Here is a 10,075-nt window from a genome sequence, read left to right as displayed (position 1 = left end):
AAGGGTTTCAGCCGGTGCGTGATTCGAATGAACCGAACGTCGCGCGGGTGTTGAGGCTTTCCCCGTGAACCGTGAAAAGAGGCCAAAAGACAGGCTGGCTTTCCCCGTGAACCTGGACACATCCGTGCATAAGTTACCTCAAACAGGTCATCATTCATGTACCAAGACATTCCTTGTTCAACGTTAGTATGCGGGATAATCATGTCCCGTCTCCTCCCTCATACAAGCACAGTAACTCTTGAAAGCATGCGTGCGGCCCATTTGTGGATGGAAATACGGCCTCCTGACGCAGACCTGCCAGGTTGAAGACCCCTGCATAGCCGACCGCCAGAGGCCGCGACCCGACCCGTGAAACGTCAGAGCACGTCCCACATCCCGCGTCAAGCAATCCCGTCACGAAGAGCAGCTGGCTTCCCAGGTCCACGCTGAAACTCTTCCGCTGACCGGTTATGTCTTCAACCAAGGGCAGTGCAAGAAGCTGGTCGACCAGGCTGGGCGGGGATGGGACTATTTTTGGCTGAAAATCATTTGCATGTCTCTATGATTGGTTGAGAGAAGTTGAACACTGAGTGGCGCAATTGTGGGCAGGCATCTGTTTTCGCTTCCCTGTCAGCCGCTTCGGTTTTTTATCGGCAGAATACCGACGCACAGGCTGACATCATGCTCGTGGACAGGGTCATCAGCTATGCAGGCGCATACATACAACATGCATTGGAGTTATGTGATGTGATGCTGAAGTTGGAGCGTAGTCAAACGCAGTACGGTGCTCCCCTCCCCACTTCTCAGGAGTTGGAAAGCTTGAGTTTTACTTTGTTTCTTTCCATGCAGCGCCATAGGGTTAATTTTATTTTGTCCAAGATGAAAAAGCAACAGTAGCACCATGGCACTGAAGAGGAAGAGGCCTGTCCCTCGTCTCTTCCCTCCCACCCGTCTTCGTCATTCCTGGCAGAGCACGCGACTGGACCCAATACGGTATCGCATTGTGCACCGTCGGGGATAACAGGGGATTGGGGGTACGCAATAACTAAGTGGTTGGCGGCTTCGGTTGTCACGTGTAGGTCTGGGTTCAGATCTCGGTTGCACCCCTGAGCGCTTATATAACCGCCGGAGTCATTGACACTCAATGCAGGGGTGCACGACCACGTTCGCTCCGTGCTCTCACAAAAGCAGACGATTGTATAGGTAGAGCTTGAGCGCATCTGCTTTCGTACCAACGTTCACTGCTTCATCTCGTGTTGTTGATGTACTTAGTGGCGTCGTAAGTCAGCTGGGACGTGAGCCAGGAGTCGGAAACGGCCCCGGGCGCATGAGGCCCGCCCGGCCACCTGCACAACCCTGACTGGCTTGTTTTCCTTGCACGGGGTGTGACACTGCCTAAGCCTAGACACTAGTTGGGCGGGAGTGGGCCGGGCGTAGTGCGGTAGGTTTTGCTCGTCTGCCCGCCGCGGGCGGCCGGCAGTCAGGGTCGCTGACCGGCCGATGTTCGGGATGCAGAGCCGGCGCTCGCAGCGCCGCAGCCGCCGCCAGACGCTGCTCAACCCTGCCGCGCGGTGTCAGCGTCCGGTGCCGGCAGCCACCGACCAGCGTCCACTGTGCAGGTGCTATTAACTGATCGTGACACGGCGGGAACGCCAAGAACATCTCACCAGGCCGGTGCTAGCTGACGGGGAGGACAGCAGTCAGGCTTATCAAGGCTGTGAGTATAGGTACCGTCTCGTGGATTGAACCTCGTGGTAGTTAGCAGGCGAGATGTTCGGGACATCCTCATCGCCCACCTGGGTCGGTTTATCCGCGATCGCCACCAAATGCGCAAATTAGGCCTTGACCCTGGGTAAGGTCCTCTGATAAGTCAAGCAAGTTCGAGTGTCTTGCCTGCTGTCTTGCTCCGTGTTTGTGTGTGTGTTTTTTATACCTGCGTGTGCAAAATTGTGTACCAACCTGGTGGCGTGAAACAAGTTACATTATTATCATTTTTCTTCTTATTGTTGGCGGCACACCAGTAACCAGACAGATATAACACATTTTAGGGCACAAAGGTAACAATCAGATACTTTCTTGGTAGCTCGTGCTAAGCAAGGAGATCCATGGAGTGCCACCGGGGGTGGGGGGGGGGGGGGCGTCGCGCACGCTCACCAGAAGGGTCCAAACAGAACCTGCGTCCGCGCCCGGCACCAACTGGCATGGAAACGAGCCTTCAGTACCCGTCAGGGCCGCTGTTGCAGGGATCTCGAAATCCCCGTAGTGTACTGCCCGCGTCTGACGCTATTGTGCAATACTCTTAAACAATGCTGTAGATACGGTGCCTGACCGAAATATCGTTCTGCTAGTATTGCGCCTGCATGTCGAGCAATCGGAAGCATAATAGTCTTGCGTTTTGCAGGGTCGGCACCTGACAATGAATTTGAAACCGTAACCTGGGTCATGGCGCATGAGAATATGTCCCAGATGCTCATGCCACCCACGACTGCGAGCTGCCAGTGCTGGCATAATGCGGCAACTCATAACCAGGCGCATAGAGGAAATGCTCCCTTAAAAACAGAACTCTCGCACCTTAAACTGTTACAGAAATAACCAAATAAAAAGTTAATGATAATTGCATGTTTGCAGACGATGAGAAGCATCTGCAAAGGGCTCACGGCTGCCGCCGTCAGCCTCGCCGTTTTATTCATCATCAGCTCCGTGTTTCTGACGCCACGTAAGTTTGTAACCTGAACTCATCCTTCCGCTTGCCGCCATTGGTTTTAAAGTGAAGGATTCATATCACACATGCACACTTGTACACACATATGTGGTCGCCCCGACACACACGCACACATACGTGCGCCCGCACGCACGCACTCACTGTTAAAGTAATGTATGCCGCTGTATATACCTATCCTAGAACCTTGTCTTGAAGCAACGTCACTGGCGATCATTTCTATAATCAAACCCCTCTGGTCGAACTGCAAACGGCAGCGGCAACGCGGAAGCGGCCTGTGTTCGTTAACTTACGGTACGGTGACTCACGTGAAATGAAGGCGCCGCTGTCGCCAGGTGACCCGATGTCCGACCAACTGCCGCTGACCTACGGTGACCTAATGCGGGCGCCGCTGCGGATGGCGATGGACGAGCCGCGCCTGGTTCAGCATGTCCGGCGGCTGCTCAACGCGCCCTCCTCGCAGCCGTACCGACTGCAGAGGGGCGACCTCAACGACACCTCTCAGGCCGGGCAGCTGGCCTATCTGCGGCGGCTGGTGGCTGGTAAGGTCAGTCGTGCGTCCGTCCAACATCGGTGCCAGTGGCTGCCTGCCATCGGCACCGTTGGCCACCTCCCATCGCTGCCATCTGCCGCCTGTCATCAGTACTACCGACCGCCTCACGTCGGCATCACCGGCCACCTCCCACCGGTACCACCGGCCGCCTTCCATCGGTACCATCGGTCGCCCCCCTATCGGTACCACTGGCCGCCTTCCATCGGTACCATCGACCGTCTCCCACCGGTACCATCCAAGACCTGCCTTGAGAAGTGCCGCCGATTATATCACTGCCATCAACAGTTCGTGCTGCGTAGCGTAAATGTTCTTGTTTTTTTCAGAGAGGCGGAACGTTCTTTGAAGCAGGCGCGTACGATGGGGAAATTCACAGCAACACTCTCTACTTTGAACGGTTTTTGGTAAGGCGAGAAGCTTTCCAATTTCTAAGAACTATTGGCTATTTTAACAGCATTTGTGACGTGATATCTATGCAAGCATAGGTGTGCTAACTTCGCGGTCGTGGGGAAGGTTGGGGGAGTAGATGAAGCCTTAAATGGAAAGAAGCGACTCAAAGTGCCTCTGAACTTCACAGTCCACAGGCAATGTTACTCACTCATCCATGCAAGTGCAAACAGTCCGCGTTTTGGTGTTTATGTACTCACGCAAAAGCTACCTAGTTTTGCAGATCATTGCATTGATTCCAGTCCTTACCAAGAACCAAAAATCCACAAATTCAAGCATCAACTACATTGTTGGCAACATCATGAACACAATGCAAACTTGTTCGTCTCCTCTGCCTAAATCATCATTGCTCTAATATGCCCGATGGACTATATCCATATTTGCTTCCCCTGTTCTCACACTCTTAAAACTGGTGCCCGCAGGACTGGACCGGCGTCCTTGTCGAGGCCGAGGACTGGAACTATAAGAATCTGCTGCTGAGGCACAGGAGAGCGGTGACGCTAAACGCTTGTGTCTCCCCGGCTCGGTACCCACAAGAGGTGGGTGCATCATCCGTCCAGCCGACGCCAATGGGGGCTCTGTATATATATATATATATATATATATATATATATATATATATATATATATACATACGTCATGAGGCTGGAGCACAAGAGGAACCAGAAATTATCTAATCGGCTGCTGTTTGCGAGGCGCCACCATTTTCAAGAACCTAAATCTACTTTTTAAAATACAATATCACTGGAATTGACCCACTTGTTTTTAGTGTTCCATTTTCATGTTGCCCTTTCCACAAACCTCGGGTTCCCAAAACTTTGAAGATATGGCACACTGAATATAGGGACCCTTATTGACGTCAAAATGATTTCCACTGTACAATTGGACACAAATATATTCTGCCGGTCATCAACGAACATGACCTTTGATCAGCCTGACCTAACTGTAGACAGTCAAATGAAGATTTAAAAGAAAAATTAAGAATTAACCTTTGTGCACATATAGCTCCCTGAGCCATCCCTTCTTTCAACCTGGCGCCTGCACATCAGGCCCAAGCTCAAAATTCAGAACTCTGAGACGTACACCTTTTGTTATATCGGTTATCTTAGGAACGAAAACGGATCAGTTACATCAAGTCCCTAAGCCAACTCCCTAACACTATCGGAGTGATATCTTCCCCGTGATTTAGGCCAGATAGATTAATGAAATTTTGCGGAAGGTATTCTGTAATCATTGCCTCATCTCACAACTGCACAGACATCCGTGCCACCCAAACCATTAACATTCTGAATTATTTAAAACTGGTCTATGACAGACGAGTACCCACGTCGCGTTTGGGGGACGATACAGTAAGACGATGCTGTCATGACCAACCTGCGGCGCTGTTTGCAATGCTTTGCTTCCCAACCTTTTTCATCTCATTGCCTTGAAACGAGGCAAGCAGCCAAGCGAACTCCTTCTAATCAAGCTCACGGAATGTCGCAGTGGTTGGGTCGGATGAATGCTCCGTGTAGTGCGATTTTTGACTCGCGGCTCTGTAGATGCAATGTAGGCAATTGCGAAAAATGCGACAAGAGTCAGATACGCATTGTTTTTTTTTTGTAAAACATTCAGGTTACAAGTGTCGTCATCGAAATCATTGCAACTTCATGTCGTTCATCAGTTCCTTCGACGATCCTGCAGCCCTGCCCCATACTGCCGGTCGCTTAAGGGCCCATGAACGGTCCATAAACGGTCCCGTCAACGTCGTCGGTCCGGAATAACCAGTAGGCGATAGCGAGCTTCAGCAAACTGTCTGGGATACTTTACAGCTTTAATGAGATCCGTGCCTCATTTTCGAAAGTTTAGAAATCCCCGTGCTCCGTTAAACAACTCACAAAAATTTGATTGTAAAGCCAGATGGAAATGTGCATGACTTCAATGGGACTTTTATCACCGACACATGGCATGCGCTCCTGATCTGGTCCATGGGCTTCCTCATCGACAGAGCCTCCTCACCGCTCATGCAGGGAACGGCCCCTGTTTTGCACAGGGCTGTCGGCCTGCAGCACTGCAATCACGCAAATACTTCTGATTTGGTTCGCTGTAGCGCATGGAGCTGATTTGAACCAAGCGGCATCGATTTCGGTCTGCATATTTGGGAAAAGAGTTTCGGGTAGCCTGCAGACCAAGGCACTGTGAAAATTTTGACTTCCGAACTGTTGCAGTTTCTGGGAAAATTGGGGCTGGTTTTCCTTCACGGGGCGAGCGGTGCCTGATAATCTGTTCCCGTTTTTGCCCTCATCTTCTTCAGCAAAATGTTTTTGTCACGCCATGCACACCAGCCAGCTTCCACTCCGTCGTGTCTTTCCAGCTGTCTCCCGTTTTTACAGTTTGGCTTCGAGCATAATCCGGGCACACTGGTGTCCTACGTTGAGCCAGAATTCGAGCGGGCCGACTTAGACAGCCAACTGCGGCTGAAGCAGTGCTTTCCGCTCTACACGATCCTGTTGGCCTGCGACCTCACCACGCTGGATCTGCTCACCCTGGACGTGGAGGGGATCGACTCACTGGTGCTTCACACCATACCCTGGAACAGGGTCGATATCAAGGTAATGTTCCGTCACCTGCTCTATTGAGGGATGCTGTTTCTAGACTTGCCACATGTCAGTGCCTGTTGTGCATTACGTCATAGTTGGCCCTCTACGTGAAATGCGGAGGTATGCGATTCGAAGTTACAATGTCAAAGCTCCCGGCATTCGTTACAAGAGTTCTTAAATGATATACAGTGGGATGAGAGCCATTATCTAAAGCAAGGCTGGGTAGCGTAACTTTTGCGCTCTGACAACGTGCAACTGACATTAAAGTGCAGGTACTATCCAGCTATTGAGAACAGTTGTACGCCAAAGACTGCCATTTTTGTAAACAAAAAGGCGTTAAATGGAAGCAATTAATAAGTTCTTAAATGAGTCCGAGTGCCTGGCCAGTTATTGGCGTCCGGCCCTTGCTGCCAGATGCAGGATCGCAAGACTGGAAGCTTCGGGATACCAAAACTCATCTACATTGTGCTGAAAAGACCGCAAAAGATGGTCATTGCAGAGCTCCAACACAAACTTGAGAGAGCTGACCTATTGCAGTTGACCTTAGAGGTCAGATGCGTGACAGGTGGCGGGACGGCTGGAACGTCCGTCCCACGGGTATTATTTGCCAAAACAGGTGCCAGAAGATAACAGATGCGAACATCTCCAGTGAGTCACAGCAACATGGCCTCTGGCGATTTACTCCGGAGGCCTGCCCAAATATGGCCTGTCAATAATATTTATTCAATAATATTTTCACCCAATTCGTGTAGGGCAGGTTATGAAAGGCACTCGACTTTTTCGGCTATAGTTGCTGCATACTTTTAAGCGGAGGCTGAACTTTTTTCCAACCGTCTGTCTTGTATCTAACGCAAAATTCCAAGACCGCGTGACAGTTGTAGTCTGCCCCGTAAGAAGCTTTAAGAGAGTGCTTTGGAGAAATGCTAAGCGTTTTCGTTGGTCGGCAATCGAGATACAAGGTTTCAGTGCTTTCAGGTGGCGAAACTACAAGAAGGCAATCCATTTCTGAATGCCTCCAACTGTATAAAACCCGATTGTTTGTGGGCGCTGAGATGACGCGTAAGAATAAGAAGATCGAGAACATGTGCTGCTGTTTAACGCCACGCAAGGCAGGCTGAATTCGATTTAACTTGTGCCCCCCCCCCCCCTATTCCGAAGCCTGGTGCACACTGCTGTTTGGCGTGTCATGGTAGTTACTACATCTGACCAGCTTTGAGTGCTTGAAATTTAGTCGAATAAATGTTGTATTGTGTTTTTTGCGGCCAAAGTACAACTTCCAGCAGCACGTGCACTATAAGTTCGTCAAGTGCATCCATCGCGGAGGACTTTTGTGATAGCCTCCAAATATCGCACTCTCACAATCAACTCCCTCATTATATAGCAGACATAACTGTTCCTGAGGTTTCAGCAGATGTTTTTGTAATATGCCACGAAAAGTGTGACACGTTCTTTAGCATTCAAAATTAAAACAAAAACAAACATCATTAAAAGTCAAAGTAAAAAGGTCGTTTTCAATAACGTAAATTTTGTTGTAGCCAATATTCCGAACAAGGTTTGCGTCCGGTTTGTTTGGTTTCAAAGAGGGGAGGCCATATATTCTCAACGCATCACCCCGTCTCAGAATGGCCCCAAATAACATTTGAATGGTTTCAGAGAAGTCTGCACACTCATCACTCAGATAATCTTAAACGGTTCTTATTTAGCACTCTGAAGGAGTTCATATCTTTACATAAGGCCTTATAAGACCACTCATACCATGCTGTCTAAGACCCTCGCCGCCACCCTCTGTCGTCTAGAAGGTATTTGGAGGGAATGACGCGATTGAAATGTGAGGTACCAGGTAAAATGGCATCAGGTATGAGCATAAGAAGAAAACAGGACGAATGTATTTTCATGGAAACGATTTTGGTCTTATGAGTTCAGAGCTCTTACGATGACTTCGCGACCTTTCGTTATGCAAGGAGGTGTTGGTTAAACGAAGCTATAGAGCAAACATTGGTTATTTCAGATGTTAGAGACTATATGTTAGGTATTAGATATTAGGGATTTTATTAGTTATTATATATATATGTATATATATATATATATATATATATATATATATATATATATATATATATATATATATATATATTAGAGACAGCGAGTTGTCAAGCAATGTGGTGCGTTAATTAGCGCAAAAACACCGAATTAATGAGTCTTTTGCCTCTGAATCATCATGGAGGATGTGCATTTTAATGCACTAATATCATTGCAAAGCCTATTTTCCTCGTGTTTTGGTCTGATAATTCACGTAATGCTTCCGTCTGCCACCAACTCGTACGTTCCACACAGCACAATGCCAAGGCGCCTCACTGCCGCGTGTGTCCAGAGCCCATGCAGCGCTTGAGAGAGAGCGTACGCTGACAGTTGCCGCGCACACTGCTTTGTTGCAGATCGTGATGGTGGAGTACGTACAGCCGGGAGTCCAGAACAATGACGGCAGCTTCAACCCGATTTACGAACAACCGATTACAAATTTAATGGTTGAAAATGGTTACCTGCTTGTACATAGACTGGAGACGGACTTAATATTCGTGAAAAATGGCTCTGAGTATGCTAGAGCTATTACATCATGATCCGTTGTTACAGGGCATTTTTTCCAGTTTATTTGCTTGTCCTCTCAGGTAATGGTAGATTCACACATTCAAACTCGGATATCGGTGGCCAACGTGCAGGGTGTCGCGAAATGGCTCAAGAGATGTCGCTAGCTATCACACAGATACAAAATGAGCTATGGCTCGGAATAAACCGGCGTTACAACGGCGATGACTGCCATCCACACCTGTGTTCGGCCTCAGCAGACGGCCGCCAGTCACAGCAGCAGACGGTGAGTGGTCACTCGCGCTCGGCACGGTGCAGAATCGTGGATAGCCTGGAGAACGATGGGCGGCGACGCCCGCCGCAGCTGACGTCGAGCGGTAAGGGATGTCCTCATGGTGCAGTTAAGGCGCTCCACCATGCCGTCGGATTGGGGTTGGCAGACGGCCGTTCGGGCGCGGCGGAAGCCGGTCATCGCCCACAGCTGGGTGTGAAGCCGAGCTTCGTATTGGGCGTCGCGGCTCGTCGCCAGGTACAGGGAAACCGCTAGCCGGGACGACAAGATCATATCATTGCATGACGAACCCTGGAGGGGTGAGAGGCGTGGCACTCCTTGATCCATCGTCAACGTCATCTTCATCGGCCCCCAGGGCGGAGGTGAGAGGTGGCCCACAGCGAGCCGAAGACATACACCACGTACCCTGTCGCGGCGTTGTTCTGCGGGGGAAACGACTTGAGTTGACCAACCTCCCGGAAGGTGGCGTTTATGGCGCGCTGAGAGGTGGCGCCATGGCTGCGAAGCCCCAGCGGCAAGTTATAGTGCCAGGCATATTGCAGATTGGTCGACAAACTGTGAATCTGGGGTAGCTGGTGCCTGTTGGTGACCTACCCGGCTTGGTGGTTGTGTTGAGAGCCCATGATTCGCACATGACTCTCTATTCAGTCACTCTCTTTTTGGGCATCACTGTGCAGATTTGTTCATTGATGTTTCGGGCGCGACGACTACAATGATGGACTACAATGGACGCTATGGACTACAATGGACTACTAATGGACTACAATGGACTACAATGGACGCTGGTCGGTGGCTGGCGGCACCGGGTGCTGACACCGCGCGGCAGGGTTGAGCAGCGTCTGGCGGCGGCTGCGGCGCTGGGAGCGCCGGCTCTGCATCCCGAGCATCGGCCTGCCAACGACGCTGGCTGCCTGCCGCCCGCGGCG

The 10,075-nt window shown here is 50.3% G+C and overlaps 1 protein-coding gene across 1 annotated transcript; it reads left to right on the top strand.

Moving 5' to 3' along the window:
• Positions 1-1,670: 1,670 nt before the first annotated feature.
• Positions 1,671-9,169, top strand: LOC119113272 (protein Star). The gene is made up of 7 exons (XM_037237629.1): positions 1,671-1,696; positions 2,608-2,695; positions 3,034-3,245; positions 3,575-3,652; positions 4,118-4,234; positions 6,068-6,286; positions 8,710-9,169. Exons 2-7 carry the CDS (start codon positions 2,611-2,613, stop codon positions 8,890-8,892), a joined length of 894 nt encoding a protein of 297 aa, XP_037093524.1. The 5' UTR covers positions 1,671-1,696; positions 2,608-2,610; the 3' UTR covers positions 8,893-9,169.
• The last annotated feature ends 906 nt before the right edge of the window (positions 9,170-10,075 follow it).

This window comes from Pollicipes pollicipes, unplaced genomic scaffold (assembly GCF_011947565.3).
Source record: "Pollicipes pollicipes isolate AB1234 unplaced genomic scaffold, Ppol_2.1 Scaffold_7261;HRSCAF=8764_pilon_pilon_pilon, whole genome shotgun sequence".
Classification (NCBI taxonomy): domain Eukaryota; kingdom Metazoa; phylum Arthropoda; class Thecostraca; order Pollicipedomorpha; family Pollicipedidae; genus Pollicipes; species Pollicipes pollicipes.
Note: the sequence above shows the minus strand (reverse complement) of the source record. Positions and strands in the feature narration are given on the sequence as shown.